Source organism: Fundulus heteroclitus, chromosome 4 (genome assembly GCF_011125445.2).
Source record: "Fundulus heteroclitus isolate FHET01 chromosome 4, MU-UCD_Fhet_4.1, whole genome shotgun sequence".
Taxonomy (NCBI): domain Eukaryota; kingdom Metazoa; phylum Chordata; class Actinopteri; order Cyprinodontiformes; family Fundulidae; genus Fundulus; species Fundulus heteroclitus.
Window position 1 is genome coordinate 2,509,233 of NC_046364.1, and position 19,634 is coordinate 2,528,866.

Sequence of the window (19,634 nt, forward strand, 5' to 3'; positions counted from 1 at the left end):
GGTAGCTATATGGAGAGTAGTGATATGGTGATAAAGGAAATTATAAAGTAAGTTAGACGTTTTTGGATCTTTGTCTTTTGACACAGTTTAAGGTGTTAATTAAATTTTACTTTCTTCTTCTCTTTGTTGTGTCTTAATATTGCCACTGGAGGTGCACCGATGGCTGTTTTCTGGCCGATCACCGATCTTTAAAAAGCCCGACAATGTTTTTGACCATTACTGTTAATTTGTTTTTTTATAACAGACACCGTTATAAGATCACAAAACTGCTTCAATATTTTAAACTAATCTTGAAAAACATTAATAGGTACCTGTGGAAAATATAAAAACTTCTCAAATATAAGTCAAAGTTTAGATCTTTGATAGTGTGTGATTTTCAGACTATTGCAGAGGTGGAGAAGATCGGTTTCACATCTTAAGAATCCGCCGATCATGATCTCTAAATATTAAGGAAATCGTGGCCAATCGATCAATCGGTGCTATTTTGGTGTTATTTCTACTTTTTATTATTTTAATTGTTTTAAATGTTAATTTTTGCTGCTGTAAATAAAGTTGACTTGTATAAAACTGGATTTAAATAATACATTTTCTGCAGGAGAAAATTGGAGTCCAAGGCTTCAAACTAACTTTAGCCGCCATTAATCTTGTGGAAAACATAAAATTTAGGAGCACATCTTTGTTTAGCATAAACATGGAAAACTGTTTTTCTCCATATTTTCTCCATCTTTATTTAAGTTTTCAAAAAGTGCAAAAATATCAGCCAATTTATGAATTACCCAGAGGTGCTTTTACAACAGATGAGAACCTCGGTCCTCCCCGGCTCTAATGAATGGGTCAGAATAATCTGCTCTGATTGGCTGATGGCCGCGGTGGGCGGCCATGAAGAGCAGCTGAATTATTTGCAGTGAATCGGTGATCAGTTTGTGTTTTAACCAAATAAAATGCAGAAGATTATCTAGAATCAGTTCGTAATGTAGGGATGCACCGATGAGAAAATTTGTGCTGATAAAGTCCGATACCCGATGTTTCCCAACCCCTTGCACTGGAAAAACGGATCTAAAAATAACTATTAAAATTTGTGTTTTTGTCCTTGATCTGAGCAGGTAAATAATATTATCTACCAATGGAATGAGTATTTTGACCCCTAAAATAAGATAATTAGACATCCTGCACTTGAAATAAGATGATGGAGATGAGTTGTTCCTATTTTAAAGGCAAAAATCCATCGGCAGATAATCTTATTTACCTGCTCAAATCAAGGACAGATTCACTCATTTTAAGAAAATATTACTTAGTTTTAGTTCCGTTTTTGCAGTGTCGACACGGTTAAAAGTCAAGATGGTTGTTGATATGGGCCCAGTTTTACTTCGGAGCCGGTACCGATGTTAACGCTGATAAATCACGTTTCCTTGTAGTAAACGCTGGGTTATAGGAGAGGAACTCCCGTTATCTCTCTGACTGTAGACGTTCGGCTGAGGAGCTGCTTTCTTCTCGCCGTTCCCTGACTGATGAAGGTCAACACGCGTCCTTCACTTGAACGCCACGTTTTCTCGCCCGTAGCTTCCTCTGTAGGCTGACCCGGTGCCGGCGTTGGATAGGCACTTCAGATGTTACTGGGCTACAAAACAAAACCTCGACCCACCAAAAAGCTTTATTTCTCTTGTTTTTTTTGTGTTTTAGAGCTTAAGTTGCTCAGTTTTCTTCCTCCACTTGTTGTTTTTGTGCGGAGCATCTCCTGCAGACTGACCTCCTGCTTGCCTCTGCTTTCAGATCTCCACACTACGCCTGCCCGGAGGTGATCAGGGTGAGTGCTTTCTCCATTCACTCAGAGTTGCTCTTCCATTACAGCTCGCTGCATTCACTGCCCTCCTCTTCGTCAGGTCGCCCCCAAACTGAAATGCACTTTGTAACCTCTTTGTGTTTCATCTGTTCCTGAGTACTAAAACATTTTAGAGCTGAGCTTTATGCGTCTGAAGAAAGCTTCATAACCTCTGCAGAACTTCAGGCCTCATTGAGCCGTTTTCAGGTTTCCATGCAGAGCTCTGTCTTAGTGTAACATCAGTTTTTAGTCTTTTAACTGCAAAGACTATTTTAGTCTCAGATTATAACTCTGACGTGTTCTAGTTGGACCGTTCCAGAACATTTAATCTTGATGGATGACAGGAAGCGTCCGCCTCTCACCGTTGTTTTATCCTGGTTTGCTTCTTTCAGGGAGAGAAGTACGACGGGAGGAAAGCGGACGCGTGGAGCTGTGGAGTCATCCTGTTTGCACTGTTAGTGGTGAGTAACTCTGCAGCTGCGTCAGCGTCCGGACCGACAGCAAGCACGCGTTGGCTGACCTGGAAAACAGAATTTAAAAAGCTTTTCTTACTTTATTTTAAAGAATAAAAGAGGATTTCATCAGCAGGAGTCTCGTTTTTGGTTCCAGCGAGAATCCAACAGACACAAACTGGAGATAAAGGGTGAAAGAATAACTTCGGCAAACAAAATGAGACAAAGGAACCTCTCTAGATTTGATGAAAACTAAAGATTTTATCAAAATAAACTTTTTTGAATCAATTTATGCTGTTGGTAAAATGTATGGGACAGTTCACGGATCTACACTAACACACGATTACACTAACACTGAGCGCCTTCGCTGTGCTTTGCCTCTAATCTGCTGCTTTCTGTTTCAGCTGTAGTGTCAAAAAGACCTTAGGTTTATTTTTATTACAATGAAACAAAAGAAGTCTAGTTAATGGTAGTTTTAGAAACGTTGGACAAAACTACTTTACATTAGAAACCCCCAAGGATTTACCTAAATAGAAACAATTAGTGATGAAGCTCGTTCCAGTGAAACTAAGAAGTCTAGTCAAGGATTTAATTAGTTTATTTCTAATTACAATGAAACAAAATAAGTTATTCTAGTTCTAGCTTTAGAAAAGTTGTATAATCTTACTTTAGATCACAAACCCCACAGATTGAAGTGATTAACCCAGTTTATTTCTTATTATCAATAGAAAAAATTAAGCTTTGAATAATAGTGATGAAACTCGTTCCAGTGAAACTAAATAAGTCTAGGATTTACTTAGCTTATTCTTTTATTAATGTAATGTTTTCTTTTCCTATAAATATTTCCCTCTGTAATGTTTTTTCTGTTCATGTAATCAAATTGAATCATCTACTATCATCTGCTGTATAAATAACTACTATATTAATAAACTTGCCTATGTGCTCATTTATAAGCTCCTTTCTGCTGCTTAAAGAGACGCACGTTTAAAACAAAACTTACTTAAATGATAAAGTCAAACAATAAAAAGATTAAAAACTGAAGTGGCTGGATTACATGCCCTAACCCTACCTAAAAATAGATAATAATAATAATAATAATAATAATAATAATAATAATAATAATAATAATAATAATAATAATAATAATAATAATAATAATAATAATATATTTAATATTAATGCTGTAAATTTCCTTTGTTGTAAAAAACAACAACACTGTATTCGTTTAATTTCACAGCAGGTTAGATGAAAAAATTTAACTGTGATTTATCCAGGGCAAACTGACAGTTTTTATTTGTTTTGTTTTTTTAGCTCATTTAGGAGGGAAACAGAAATCAGTCCATTAAATAGTGAAAATGCAAATTGATGAGTCGGACTTTGAGGTGATTCTGATGAGCGGAGCGCTTTAAAGAGGAAGATATTAAAAGTTTAAAAGGAACCATAGAGGCCAAAGTCGCTCTGGTTGGTGCTCCGTGTGTCTCGTTTCCTCTGCACACGCTCAGATCGCTCAGATCAGAGCCAATGAGGCCCTGGCTCCCACCAAACATTAACAAAACAGTCTACAAGCTTTAAATAATAAAACAGTAAAATACAAAGTGTTACAGGATTTATTTTTGTGGTTGTACACAGTTAACCTCATTAACCTCTAAAGGCCGGAGGACTGTAGTCTAAAAACAGACTTTTTGGTACCTAACAGTTATTTGTTTCTCTTTAAACATATGTTTTCTTTCTCCTTACAGGTCTGTAAATGAGCTTAACAATTGATCAAACTTTTATGTTTTAAGAAGAGTTCATTTGTTTCAGCCTTTTTTCAAGTGTTGGACCAAAGTTCTCGGGTCTTCAGAGGTTTACTCCTGCTTATATAATATACAAACATGTAAATATTAAATAAACAAGCTCACTAATGAAATAAATATGTACATTAATACTGGCAAAAATATACTTACCTATTGTGTATTCTGTCAAAATAAAAACATTTATAAAAAATACAAATTTTATTTATGAAACGCTTTCAAGGAAAGTGCTGTACAGGCCGTTAAAAATCAGAAACAACAAAATAAACGTTTAGTACAACTCAACACATGATGGTTGTCCCAAAGCGTAGCCTGAGGTGAAAAACTCGCTCCCCAGCACTTTTTCCCGGACCTTTGGCCGATTCCCTGAGTTTAGTGGCCACAAGAACATGTTGACAAGATCGTTTCAATGAGAAGGCGTAAGTCCATGAAGAGTTTTATGCAATAACAAAAACACCCTGAAGTCGGCTCGAAAACATAATGGAGAAGCTTCTGGAAAGAGCTAAAAAAAAATTCTCCTAACAGTTTATTTATATTTATACGTGTTGCCTCAGGGCACTTTACTAAAAAAAAAAGTCAATGCAGTCGAGCCCTGCAGACAGATTCTAGAAAATGTCGATTTTTTTATAGCGCTAATTTCTTTCCAAAGTCAGACTCCATCAGATCCTCCAGGTTGGTGAGAAAGTTTCCTCTCTAAGGAAACCCAGCAGGTTGCATCAAGTCTCTCCAAGCAGCATTCACTCCTCCTGAAAGAGCGTAGAGCCACAGTGGACAGTCGTCTGCATTGTTGATGGCTTTGCAGCAATCCCTCATACTGAGCATGCATGAAGCGACAGTGGAGAGGAAAACTCCCCTTTAACAGGGAGGAGAACCTCCAGCAGAACCAGAACCAGGCTCAGTGTGAACGCTCATCTGCCTCCACCCACTGGGGCTTAGAGAAGACAGAGCAGAGACACAGAAAGCACAGAAGCTCACATTGACCCAGGAGTACTTTCTATGTTAGAGAAGACAGAGCAGAGACACAGAAAGCACAGAAGCTCACATTGACCCAGGAGTACTTTCTATGTTAGAGAAGACAGAGCAGAGACACAGAAAGCACAGAAGCTCACAATGACCCAGGAGTACTTTCTATGGTAGAGAAGACAGAGCAGAGACACAGAAAGCAAAGAAGCTCACAATGACCCAGGAGTACTTTCTATGTAGAAAAGCAAACTCAGCTCAGCAGATGAGATCTGTGTCAGTTTTCCAACTCAAAGAGAGTAAAAGCAAATTTGATCTTAGCTCCAACTGATCAGAAGAAACGGATGTAATGGTCAAAATCCACATTCTGCCTTACAGGTAAATGCTCTGATTATTTCTAAGCTCTATAAAATGTTCTAGTTTTAACGGCTGTACAGTATTTTTCTGTTGGGTTGTAAATTTGCTGTTTGTTGCTGGTATACCTGGATTTCTCCACTGTGGGACAATAAAAGATCATTCTGCTCTATAAATACAGTTAGTTTCCAGACGTAACGATTTATCATGGAAAATAATCCGCATTTCATCACATTCTTCAGCGTTTAAGACCCGTTAGCATCTTCCTCAAAGCAGACTCTCCTCTGGGCTGCTTTTAGTCCTTTAACTGGAGGTAAAACCAGGACGATTTAAGGCGTAAAAGGTCTACTCCAGCGTGTGCAGCGGTTTAAATGAATCAGGATGAACCTGATGTTTGCTGCAGTAATAATGGAGAAACCAAGCAGGAGGATTTGGTTCAGGTTGAGCAGCGGGAAGTTTTATCTCTGAGCTTCACTCTCCATCCGAACGGGTCTGGAAACGTGTCGATGGAAGCTGTGCAGAGCTGACTGTGGTGAGGCTCTCCAGACATGTGCTGCTTTGAGATCTCCTAACCAGCTTCCTTATCTCGGCTGAAGTTTGAGCCGCTCTGTAACGTGACGGTGATGAGTGAGTCTGGAAGCGGCCGAGTTAATTACGGTTTGTTTGTGTCGCGTGAAGGCATGCGTGGCCTCGCCTCGATTGAGACGGAGCAGGAAGCGGTCGCCGCGTGAAGATAAATGTCCCGTCTCGCATTGTTGTGATGACAAGTTGCCGTGCCGACGGCCATCTGGCCCCGTCCTCCTCGTTTCTGATGGAGAGGAGACGCCATCGGTCTTCACGTCACTGAGCGCGCTCCCCAGCTGGAGAGCCGGCTGGCTGCGAAACGAACGCCGTCATCATCGCCGAGGCTGATGACTGAAAGCCCTCACAAAGCTGCTCCCTGTCTGATGAACGGCCCGCGACGTCAGACCTGGTTTTATGTTTGGTTCTAATCAGACGGAGCTAAGGCACATCTACATATTAGGAGTATAAAACCCTCTGGTGGTGAGAAAACCCTTTTTAGTTCGTTTCAAGGTGATATTGTTTTGGAAGAAGGCTTCAAACTCCTGAAACACAAAAAGAGTTTGTCCTAAAACAACATCCTGAGCTTTGAACCGCTCCCAGAGCTCCGTTCAGTCCATCATCTGGACACGGGGAGAAGATGGACCTCCCACAGACCTACCAGGACATGGAGGTCCACCTAGACTGACAGGAGATTAATCCAAGGAGCAACCAAAAGAAGGTAACTCTGGAGGAGCTGCAGAGATCCACAGGACAACCACTGTTCATGCACAGATTAAAGTTTTTAGCATACATGCAAAACCTTCTCACATCTCCCAGAATGCACCTAACCTGACAACAGCCAGCTGCATGTATCGCTCCGCCTAGCTCCACTCACATCCATCTGGGACCTCTCCATAGGAATTGCCTTTACTGAAGGCTGGGCCTTATCAAAACTCCTTGCATATGATTGGATAAGCCACTTGTCTGTCATCTTTATCGACGTGCTATTTCAACCACTCACACCGAAGCTAACCCGTGACGCTGATGAGACCGACGCCGGAAAGAAAAAAAACCTTTTTTTTTTTTTTTTTATGTGTTTGCGGCTGTAGTGCAGGGTTTCCCGCAGCGCTATCTTGGCGAGGCGGCCGCGGAAAACGTGTCGTCCACACCCACCCACCCCCTCCCCCCCCGCTCCGCGAGCCGGTCCGCCTCGCATAAGCAAATTCCTGCGGGAAACACTGTAGTGGTCACACCGAAGCTAAGAAGAGGGGGGAAGACAGGCGGCAAAGCGCCGCGGGTCGGAGTCGATCCCGGGCCGACCGCGTCAAGGACTAAAGGCCTCCCAATATGGTTAGCGCTAACCGCTAACCGGTCCGGGGCGCGTACGCGGACGCGCCCCGGAAAACAAAACTTGCCAAATCCGGTCGGGAGAAGGGCGAAAACATGGTTTCCACCAACAAAAGCCTTCAGAGGCGTTCTCTGATGTTCTTTTAATGAAACAATATCAGATAGATTGGACAACACATAAGAAATAGCAGCATCAATGCTAACGCTTGCTTCCTCGATGCGAGCCGCCATTGTTGTTGGAATCTCACGGTGGCTTCTCCACTACGTCACATCCATGAAACACCCGCCCTGCGTCCTGATTGGCCAGACCATAAATTTGGTTGGGGAAATCACTTTCAATGAGCGATGTCCCAGATGTATGTGAGTGGAGCTAGGCGGAGCGATACATGCAGCTGGCTGTTGTCAGGTTAGAATGCACCACCCCCACAGTGAAACATGGAGGTGGCAGCGTCATCCTGAAGACCAGAGACTGGGGTGGAGCTCCACCTTCAAGCAGGACGACCACCCGAAACATCCAGCCAGAGATATTATGGGATGGTTTAGATCAGAGCTGATTCATGGATTAAAATGGCCTAGTCAAAGTCCAGACCTGAATAATAGGAAATGTGAGAAATGTTCCCTGAGGGCATGGAGGAATAGATGTGCAGCGCTGCTTAGTGATAAACGTGAAGGACTGTAAGGCAGCTGTAACTGCAGAGAAAGGTGACACTAAAGGCTGAATACAAATGCACACCGCACTTTTCAGATTCTAATTCATTAAAATGTTCAAAACCATGAACAGTTTTCCCTCTGATCCACAGTCATGAGCTACTTTGCACTAAACGTCGTGGTTATCAGGTCAGAAAACGCAAAAAATTGCAAGGTTTGTGAACGCTGCGGAGATGCTTGTACTGGTTCGTGGAGGAGTTTGTGCTCTAAAGCGCTTTTCCAACCAAAAGACTAAAGAAAATAAAATTCCAAATTAAAGGCTCAAAGCGTTGATAATATTTCTATAGATGGTTCAGTTCATCAGAAAATTGTGTGAAGAAAACCAGTGCTGTAACAAACGTATGTTTTATCTTTATGTTGGAGAACAAAAATGGCAAAAGTCTTTACGTGGTCAGATCAATCAATCAATCAATCAACCAATCAATCAATTAACTCGGGTGTTTTAGGGGTGAATATGAGTCGTTTATTCCCCAAAGACAGAGAGTGACTCCTGGGGTTTCTGGTCAAAGTTTGAATCCTGATTCTTTTAGTTTGTATGAAATCAGAAACATATTTAGATATTTGACCCTTCCTACATCATCTTCAACTTAAAATCAGAGCTTTTACTTGATCCGAAGAGGCCCAGTGTGGAAATAATAATAATAATAATAATTCTGTATAAAAATGCGACTAAAACGCGTCTGGAAGAGATCCTCAGACTGGAGCTGCGAGTCGTGACGCGTCTCTTCTTCTCAGGGCGCGCTGCCGTTTGACGACGACAACCTGAGGAACCTTCTGGAGAAGGTGAAGCTGGGAGTTTTCCACATGCCGCACTTCATCCCTCCGGACTGTCAGAACCTTCTGCGAGGAATGATCGAGGTGGACGCCACCAAGCGGATGACGGTAAGCTGCGGGGAATTCAGACGGCTGAAGATCTTCTAGCAGAACTACCTGGTTCAGCTGCAGCATCTGAACACCAGTCTCCTTCATCTCAGCCTAAATAGTTTAGAATAGAAACTTTAAAAGCTTTAATTCTGTGAGATATGTGCAGCATTCTGTATATTTGTTTCTCATTAATATTTCCTCTCCTGTGATTTTCTTTCCTGCAGTTAGAGCAGATCCAGAAGCACACGTGGTATCTGTAAGTACAAAACTCCACATTTGCCTCCATGTTCTCATTATAGGAGCTGATAAAAGGGAGAATAGAGCAGCAGCTGAGGCTGAATGATGATGATACTCTCATCAAAGGTAGTTTTTTTTTTTTCCTTTCAGAAGAAGCAAGTCCATTAGTCAGGAAAGAGAGCTGCTCCCAGGACTCCTCTGATCTCTAATGGATTCACTATTTCTGGGTCTCAAAAAGCAGAATAATGTTGCCGATCAGAGGAAAACATCAGCTCTCTTGACGTTTGTCCTGTTCGCTGCTTCTGCTGCTTCATGTTTCTCAGTTTACGTCTAATTTAATTATTATTAAGATGACGAGATTCCTCAAGATACTGTAATACCACAAAAAAATGAAGATGCAGAATTATCTTGATAAAATTGTTTTGCGCCGGTTATAGTTTTTAATATTTCATGAGACAGAAAACAGGAAATCATTTTTAAAAATCTCCTTTTTACCTCTATTCATGAATGTGTTTCCAGTCTCTCTCTCTCTCTCTAAAGACTGTGGAAAAGTAATTGTTAGCTCTGATTAACTGTGGTTTATCTGAGGAGTACCACAGGGTTCAGTATTTGGTCCTCAATGTTTTATATTTTAAATGAATTACGTGTAACGTAATGGAGTGAAAATAAAAAAAGTAGAAATAAAATCACTCTATGCTGATGACGCTGTGCTATGTTTGGCCAGTATTGTTCTGACAGACATGGCATCAATGCATGAATATCAAACCATAATCAAACAAAATAGGAGGTATGATGTAAAGTCTTTAAAACCAGATTTTAGGAGTGATAATTGACAACAAACTGTGTTAGAAGCTTCATAGAAACAATGTAAAATGTTATTTAGAATGATTGATATGTATCAACATCAGTTTCTTCTGAAAACACAGTAACCCCAGATCATGATGCAGCCACCGCTGTGCTTCACTGTTTAATTGTGACCCAAACGTTCCAGTGTGGTCATCACTGAGGTTTTTGCCACATTTTAGCCAAATCTGGATATTTGTTTGTATTTTTCTTGTTGAAAGAAAAGTCTTCATTGGTGCTCTTTAGTCCAGATATATAGAGGATGCAGAAGCTTGTTGCCACATGTACCTAGATCATGACCAGTTTAAACTGCTGCAACTATAACCCAGACCAGTTTCTATCTGATCTTTGAATGTTTTAAAAATCACCCAGGTGCCCCTTATTATTTTCTAAAATATATAGACAAAGCTGTTGGATTAAGATTACCTGGTCCTGATACCTTTGAACAGTGAGAACCTTTTGATCCTTGGTAACCTCTCTGAAAACGGTGGCGTTTGATAACAGATCATCTGATTCACTATAATTGATGGGAAACTAAAGAACCCTGAAAACTGAAATTCAGATAAAATGAACTTGCATATTTAAACTTTGCCTTTAAGTTTCAGTTCCCACAGAGCTATGCAGCCGTTCAGACCGTCCGTGGACTAAGCTGAGCAGTCTTGGATCTTCTGTCTTGTGGGGGGTGGGGGGGGGGGGGAGTCTAGTTTCAGGTTCCTCCGTGGAAGAGCTGTGAAGTCTTTCTCTGGAGCAGCCCGGTGTGTTTCTCTGTGTTGCAGAGCGGGGAAAAACGAGCCTGAGCCGGAGCAGCCGGTTCCCCGGAAGGTGGCCATCAGGATGCTGGGTTCCCCCGAGGAGATCGACCCAGACGTCCTGGAGAGCATGCACTCCCTGGGCTGCTTCAGAGACAAGGAGAAACTGACCAAAGACCTGCTGACTGAGGAGTGAGTGACGAGGAGGAGGAGGGGGGGGGGCATTAAAACTGCTCAGCCAGCAGAGTGAAGTAGGGGGGATGAGGGAGATGAATGAGGCTTTCCCAGGAACTGTCAGTTTGATGAATTCTTCAGTTTAATTTGTCCGGCCATGATGGAGCGTCCTGCGCTGCGACTCTGAGCCACCAGACGCTCAGCTCTGTCTGCTCGTCTTCTCTCCTCAGTGACAACCAGGAGAAGATGATCTACTTCCTGCTGCTGGATCGGAAGGAGAGATACCCGAGCCACGAGGACCAGAACCTGCCGCCCCGTAATGAGATCGGTACGTCCCTCTGAAAAGCCAACAGCTGCTGGGATTCAGGCGTGTGGAATGACTTCAAACTGCTCCGGTTCCAGCTTCAGTTCTTTGGTTGAAACACGGCAATTAAAAACAACTTGTAGTCACTGATTTAATATATAGGAGGATATTAAAAGCACCTTAAGGAATTTTCCACTATAATTTACTTCAAACCTGTTGACTTAAAGCAAAAACACTTCAACAAACGCATTTAACTTCATCAGCTCCCGGTTTATGGCGAAACCAAGATTCACTTAATACTGAGAAAAAACGCCTGATGGAACCGGTTAACTTACTTTATCGGTGCATTTTTTCTGAGCCCTACAATCTTAGTAAAAACTAAGAAATTAAAACATCCTTTCATTTCTGTTTTATTTTGGAAGAGAACATTAAACAATAATTATTATGGACCAAAGGAAGAGGGCATAAACCAGATGTGTGTTGTGAACAAATGGCAGGATACAGATTTCTCTGTCGGGATTTGCTTTTTTCTGCCTGTGTGTTTTTATTACTGCCACCCACTGGACTGGAAGTGTAGTGTTTTTTTCTTCCCAACCTCCGCATATGCATCTTTATGCTGATTTAAATAAGCTCATTCAAAGGAGTGGACACAGAAAGCTCACAAATTTCCCAGGTAATAAAAATCCCAGACATTAGGTGGATAATGGGCTAATAACATCATCTCAGACTCTACTGGCTGCTTATCATTAATTGTTAGCCGGTTAAAGGTCATGACAGACCAATTAGAAACAAGCCTCGTCTCCTTAAAGGGGCGATGACAACAAGTTTAATTTTCCTGAGGTTTTTGGGGTTTAATATGGTTTGTTGTGCACTGTGACTGAAACTCAAAATGTTGAGTTTAATTTTCTGCTGCCTTTTCAAAACAAACGTCATGTTGAGGATTACTTATAGTTGATCAAATCAAGAAAGTTTATTTATGCCAAACCTGAAAATTTTTAGACCTGAAAACAGTCATCCTGAGTCGTGAATGAAGCTAAAACTAAACTAATTAATATGATGCTTCATGAAATCACATTTATATAGGAAACGTTTCTGTGGAATCAGAGTTCTTGACGTCTCTTTCTCTGTTTCCCTCGACTCGTCCTGACTCAGCAGATCCTCCCAGGAAGCGCGTGGACTCGCCGATGCTGAGCCGCCACGGCAAGCGGCGACCTGAGAGGAAGTCCATGGAGGTGCTGACCGTCACCGAGGGAGGCTCGCCCGTCCCGGTGCGACGAGCCATCGACATGGCGACCCACGGTCAGAGGTGAGGACCGGGCGGCTGCACGACTGCTGCTGTGCATGGTGGAACGCGTCTCTGGGGCAGATGAGATGATTCGCCGTTGCTGGAAGTGTGAAGGATAATTTGGGATTATCAGGAATGTATTCAAGCGCGGTTCAAGAGAAACAGGGAAGCGGCTCGTCGCGTTTTCACGCTGCTGCGACTCTTTCCCTGCTTCCCTGAGCTGCAGTTTAATACATGAGCCGTCCTGTCGTCTGTGTCCAGCGTCATGTGAGGCCTGACGTTAAATCCTGTTTTAAGGGGTGGATTTTAGACCCGGGCAGATGTGTCCGCAGCAGTGAAAGTGCAGGAACAGGACTGTCAGGTCCAGGTGTGCAAAGTGTGCAGCAACCCGCTCCCGAAAAAATATTCTTACTGGACGATTTAAGTTGTTTCTTTCTTTTTGTAATGATCTAATAAATAGATTGTCTCCCTCTGAGATGAAAGAATAACGTTTATATCCACAGTCCTAATGTCAAAAAACACAAATCCTAAATTATTCTAAAGTAACACATGCCTAAACTTGTAACATTCTATATCAAAGTTTCTTTTTCTCATAATTTCTTTGTTTTTACTACTTTCTGCCAATTGCTCACTCTTAGTGAACTTCCCCTCATTAAATAAAGTAATTATGCATTATTTGCTTTAAATATCCCTGTTTTATTGGTTTATACCAGCTGCCAAGCACGGTGGTGGAGGGTTCATGATATCGCCTTCAGACTGCCATTATCTCGCTCCTACAGCCAACCTTTGTTCACATGTTCAACGCCTCCACATGGAGACTTGGAGTAACGATAACAATACCAAGGAAAGCTGTTTTTGAGCTCCATATTTATTGACCTAATTACATAAAGAATGTTAATATTTGACTCTTCCTGTCCTGATTGTCATTTATTGTCTGTAGCTCAGAGAAAAGCCTCCATAATGACTCTTTGCTTTCCATTTCACCCGTTACACAAACAGCTCCTCGGTTATATGAGGAAGATATAACCTAAGCCACTCTAACTAGAAGCTTTGTCACAAAGGAAAGTTTTAAGATTAGTCTTAAAAGTAGACGGGGTGTCTGCCTCACGGACCAAAACTGGGAGTTGGTTCCACAGGAGAGGAGCCTGATAGCTAAAGGATCTGCCTCCCATTCTACTTTTAGAGACTCTAGGAACCACCAGCAGACCTGCAGTCTGAGAGTGAAGTGCTCTGTTAGGAACATACGGGGTAATCAGAGCTCTGATATATGATGGAGCTTGATTATTAAGGGCTTTAAATGTGAGGAAAAGAATATTAAATTCTATTTTTGGTTTAACAGGAAGCCAATGAACACCTGAAATTATCTGAGTGTTATCCTTTCCTCAGCGTAGAGGATACATTCTTCACATTGAGTGCAAAGATGCCGTGCTGTTGGTTATGAGGCAAAGATCTCCACTTTAAATGAACTCCTGCAAGAATAAAGAAAAGGCCTGACGTTCATCAATGGCCTAGTCAAAGCCCAGCCTTCTGTCTGATTGGATACAGCAGCAGGACCCTCAGAGAGTTGTGCAGAAACTAATGTCTCCAAAGCTCAATAAACTGAAGCAATTTCGGAAAAAATAGAGAAAGACGATAAAGTTAGAAAAGAACTCCTGAGAGTTACCGCTGCAGGATCAGCCGGTGTACTTAGTTTTTCACTCAGTGTTTGCATTTCGGTGTTGTTTTTGTTCACTGAATATAAAGCATGTCTCTCTTGAGAATGAGAATCTGTGTCTCGGTGAAACTGCCTGAATAAACAGTTCAAATAACAAGAAATAAATAGACACAACAGTGGAATATGTCAAGAGTTGTTTACCTGAGACTTTATTCTCCAGGGTGTACAAACGTCTGTCTGTCTGCATGTTTTTGCTGCACATGCCTCAGTTTCAGGTGAAATGAACAGAAAGCATGTTGATCTGCTGATTCATCGTCCATCAGTGAGATGAATCAGCAAGAAACGTTTGAAAACAGGTGAATCACCCAGATCCTGTCACAAGTTTCCATCCACTCATCCCAGGCCAGGAGGTCCTTCATTTGCACTGCAAAAACGGATCTAAAAATAAGTAAAATGTTCTTAAAATTTGTGTTTTTGTCCTAGATTTGAGCATGTAAATAATATCATTTGCCAATGGAATAAGTATTTTGACCCCTAAAATAAGATAATTAGACATGCTGCACTTGAAATAAGATGATGGAGATGAATTGTTCCTATTTTAAGTGCAAAACTCTTATTCCATTGGCAGATAATCTTATTTACCTGCTCAAATCGAGGACAGATACACTCATTTTAAGAAAATTTGACTTATCTTTAGTTCAGGTTTTGCAGTGTGGCTGCTTTTTATTTTCAGGACGCAATGACTATAAAACCAGTTTAAGGTCCTGTTCAGATGAAATTAAACTGGAATGGGTGTTGAGGAACCACCAAGGCTCAGGTCAGACACCAACTGGCAACTGCTGGAACGCTGGTGGTCCTGTCCACCATGAAACCCAATTTACCATCAGCGTGGATGCCCGCCCAGAAAGAAGCTACTGCTTTAGATCTGCTGCTTTAAATCTGCTGCTTTAAATCTGACACCTTCAGCCTGGACTGACATCTAGAGGTGTCCACGTGGACAAACCAAATGTCTTCTGGAGAAAAGCAACGAGAGGAACGGTCAAGGTTCGCAACATCATCTACACCTTGAAAAAAGGAGAAGATTTAATTTCTGGCTCCTAGATTACATCAGTGAGGCTTTCAAACCCAAGAAGCATGGCCCTGGCAGCAACCTGGACCCAGTTGGGTGTTTGAACAGAACAGTGGTCCCACAGTGGGCTAGCATTGAGACTATGGAAGGGCCTTCCCAGCGTCTGGACCTCCAACCTGGTGGAAACTGGTGGACTATGCCTCAGAGTTGGACCAGTGGCAGGAAACCTACCAGCTGAAATGAGCTCTACCATTCCTGCCTGGAGGAGCGGCCAAATATCCAGCCAGAACCTTTCTAGTGGCTGTTGGGTTGAGACGTTTGACCGAGCGAGACTGTAGGTGTATGAATACTTCTGACCCTGCCTGTACCATCTTGGAAATTAAACTTATGAACCGCTTCAGGTTCTTAGAAATCTTTGCAGTTGATCCGATAAAACCCCAAACGAACGCGATGACTGGATGGAAACCCGTTAGAGGAGCCCGTCGGGATTTTTAAGCCTTTTTCAGTTTGTTGACCGTCCCTCTGACTCCAGCCTGAGCCCTGAACGCGTTTCCTGCCTGGTTTCCCGACCTCTGCATGCGGATTTTGTTCAATTGTTGCTGTTTTGGTTTGCTGTTGGTTTAGGTTTCAGTTTTCTCTGCAGAGTTCCTTCTTTGTTTCTTGATGCTGCACGCCGTACTTCATTCTTCCCTTTATGTGACCGCCTTTTCTGTCTCTTCGTTTTCTTTCTGCCTCTTTTGTTTTGTAGCAAATCTGTGTTCAGTAAAAGCTTGGATATCACAAACGCTAACTGCAGCAAGGAGGAAAGGTACTGCTCCGCTCCGTCTCTTCTCTGTTGTGTCCGTTTGGGTCTTCTCTGTGCAGCAGCTCGTTTTTTTAGTTAGTGTTTCCCAAACTATCCTCACATTCTTTGGCCTTTTAGTCTGTAGCCTGTAGCTGCATTAGAAGCTGAAGTAGCATTAGCATTATTAATGATCTGTAGCTTTCCTGTAGGAACGTTCAAGTTTTGGCTCTTTGGGGACAGAAAATGTTATAATCTGAAGACAAAGTTTGTCTGAAGCGAAACAAAGCCTCTACGCATGGATATAAAAAAGGAGCCAAAGTGTTTATTAGCAATAATTGTTTAATGTTAAATATTGAATTGACTTTTTTGCTGCATTTTCATCTGTCTCTTGTTACTGAACGGTGTTAAGATTCAAAACACTGTGTTCTTTGCCTTTCAGTTCTACAAGGTTCTGATGGGTTAAATCCCAACACTTAAATTTAAAAAGAGGCAAAGCTGTGGACGGGTTTTAAGGGAAAACCTCAAACTCGATGCTTCCTTCTGGGACATTATAGGAAAATGTAAATAAAAGCACCTGAGATGTCAGGAGGGGAACCGTGGACCTCCACAACTCCGGTTCCTCTTTGGGTCCAATTTCCAGATTCCTGTTCATCTGTGTAAAAACAAAGATTGGCGCATATGACCCGCCTGGGGATGGGCGGCCGTTATACGGTTTAGGGAGGAGTTCTAGCCTTAATTGACAGGTTTAGGTGGGAAATGCTCTGTTAGACCCCAGAATCAAGCAGATGACGAGGGAGAGTCATTATCCAACGAGAAATGAGTCCGGTACCAACATGGGCTGGAGTGCCACTCAGGAAGGATGAAGCCATCGCTTCAAAAGCAACTTTTAAGCACAGATTCCAGTTTGACTTCAGCCTGTGGAGAGTTGTCTGTGTTTGGTACCTGATTCAATTCAATGAAATTTTATTTATATAGCGCCAATTCATGAAACACATCATCTCAAGGTTCTTTCCAGAGTCAGCTTCCATCAGATCCTCCAGGTTGGTGAGAAAGTTTCCTCTCTAAGGAAACCCAGCAGGTTGCATCAAGTCTCTCCAAGCAGCATTCACTCCTCCTGAAAGAGCGTAGAGCCACAGTGGACAGTCGTCTGCATTGTTGATGGCTTTGCAGCAATCCCTCATACTGAGCATGCATGAAGCGACAGTGGAGAGGAAAACTCCCCTTTAACAGGGAGGAGAACCTCCAGCAGAACCAGAACCAGGCTCAGTGTGAACGCTCATCTGCCTCCACCCACTGGGGCTTAGAGAAGACAGAGCAGAGACACAGAAAGCACAGAAGCTCACATTGACCCAGGAGTACTTTCTATGTTAGATGGTAATAGTGGATGATCTGCCTCCCCTGATGATGTCACAGCTAACAGAACGCCAGACCAGGTGTAGCTAGTTTGGTAGATTGACTGGTGGAAGACTAGAATCCGCCCCATGCTGCTTCAGGTGATGAGATTGGACCCAAACTTTGTCTTGATAACATCTTCAGATAGCAACAATGTTCAAACTCTGCCTTCCCCCGAGTCCGTGGTGGAGATCTCACTGCTTTGTTTCTGAGTTTGAACCAGCGCCTCAGCTCCGGGTTGAGGAGGGCGCAGATGAATAAAACCGTCACTATGATGTGGAAGCAGTGATTTGTGGAGGAGCAGAAACGTTGGGCCCGCTTCCTTCCTCCTCGTTGTGTGCAGAGCATGAATGATGCGGAGGAGGCAGCTGGATCTGTTTGTGTTTCTCCCGTCTGTTTCCTCAGAGAGACACCAGGAATGGGGAGACGTCACGTTTGCTGCAGCCTCCGTGTGTGGCCGACCTTGCGGCAGGAAAAAAACCCCGTTAGCGAGTCGATTCTGGTCCTGGATGCATATTATCATAAATTAATTGGCAGGAATGCAGATGGAGCACAAACAGGAGCATGGAAATGAGGCGCTCAGTAGCTCTTTATCTCACTCATCATCTAATTGGGGCGATGCGTAAAAATGAAGCTTGTTGCACCAGCGGGAATTAATTTAGTGGTCTTGGAGAGCTGCCGGCTGCAGCTTCCTGATGTTTGGACTGGATGGGTGTCACCGGTAATGAGTTTTATGTTAATAGCAGCTCCTCGTGTGAAGTGGCTGAAAGTGTCCACCGTGCTGCTGGTGGATCAGCTCAGCAGATCAGAACAGCAGCAGGTTCTGTGTTGGCTCCAGTGAAGAAGTTCTGATGATGAAGGGTTTCATTTCCCTTTCTAAACCAAACAGACGCTCTTAACTTTCAACGTGTTTTTTTTTTTTAATTTGTCGACAGATCTCCAGGCTTTAAGTGCAACTTGCTGCTTTGGAAATTACTAAGAAGTCTGATGGGATTAGATGTTGGTAATTTAGGCGCACACGTACAACATCCCATCCAAACCAGAACCCTGGGCCGTCTACAGAAGCATGAGAACAGAATAAAGATTAAACAAGATAATCGCATCAGAGAGCAGAGACTGACTGAAGATCCAACATAGTCACGTTTTCTTCTGGCGCTTAGCTTCCTCTTTTATTAAAAATATTAACCAATTAGGGGTTTATTTTGAAAAGTAGTCAAAGTTCCTACAGTGTGGAAAGAAATCTGTAAAAATATGAAATTTAATAAATCATTGTGGATCCACATAGAAAACAGAAGTACCAGCACGTTTTAGCGCATCGAACAGAAGCTAACCCTAGCTAGCTGCTGTTAGCTTAACGCATTAGCCTCCTTCAAGCTGCACATCACAACAATCCACACCAGGAACATCCATCCATCCATCCATCCCTCCATCCATCCATCCATCCCTACATCCATCCATCCATCCATCCATCCATCCCTCTATCCATCCCTCCATCCATCCATCCATCTGTTCATCCATCCATCCATCCTTCCATCATCCATCCATCCATCTGTTCATCCATCCATCCATCCATCCTTCCATCATCCATCCATCCATCCTGCATCCATCCATCCATCCAGATGTACATCCTTCCTTCCTTCCTTCCATCCATTGATCCATCCATTCATTCATTCATTCATCCATTCCTTCATCTATCCTTCCTTCTATATATTAATCCTTCCATCATCCATCCTTCCATCCATCAATCTATCCATCCTTTCTTCTATCCTCCCATCCATCCTTCCTTCCATCCATCATTCCACCCATCCATCCATCCATCCATCATCCATCCTTCATCCTTCCATTCATTCCTTCATTCATCCATTCATCCTTCCATCCATCCATACGTACATCCTTCCTTCCTCCCATCCTTCCTTCCTTCCATCCATCCATCCATCCATCCTTCATTCATTCATCCATTCATCCTTCCATCCATCCAGATGTACATCCTTCCTTCCTTCCATCCATTGATCCATCCATCCATTCATTCATTCATTCATTCATTCATTCATTCATTGTTTCATTCATTCATCCATTCCTTCATTTATCCTTCCTTCCATCTATTCATCCTTCCATCATCCATCCTTCCATCCATCCTTCCTTCTATCCTCCCATCCATCCTTCCTTCCATCCATCCTTCCACCCATCCATCCATCGATCCTTCATTCATTCATCCTTCCATTCATTCCTTCATTCATCCATTCATCCATCCATCCTTCGTTCATTCATCCTTCCATTCATTCCTTCATCCATCCATCCATCCA

General features: G+C 42.5%; 1 protein-coding gene across 12 annotated transcripts in view; it reads left to right on the plus strand.

Moving 5' to 3' along the window:
• The window catches only part of LOC105937707 (serine/threonine-protein kinase BRSK2), a 156,264-nt gene that overhangs the window by 109,931 nt on the left and 26,699 nt on the right, over positions 1–19,634 (plus strand). For 5 of the 12 annotated variants that reach the window (XM_021324833.2, XM_012879179.3, XM_012879181.3 and 2 more), the window contains exons 6-13: positions 1,771–1,804; positions 2,212–2,280; positions 8,712–8,858; positions 9,065–9,096; positions 10,697–10,861; positions 11,074–11,171; positions 12,300–12,453; positions 15,904–15,963. In XM_021324833.2, the coding sequence (XP_021180508.2) occupies positions 1,771–1,804; positions 2,212–2,280; positions 8,712–8,858; positions 9,065–9,096; positions 10,697–10,861; positions 11,074–11,171; positions 12,300–12,453; positions 15,904–15,963 (759 nt within the window). The remainder of the gene's footprint in view (positions 1–1,770; positions 1,805–2,211; positions 2,281–8,711; positions 8,859–9,064; positions 9,097–10,696; positions 10,862–11,073; positions 11,172–12,299; positions 12,454–15,903; positions 15,964–19,634) is intronic. The other 7 variants (XM_012879180.3, XM_012879182.3, XM_012879186.3 and 4 more) reach the window with 3 other exon arrangements.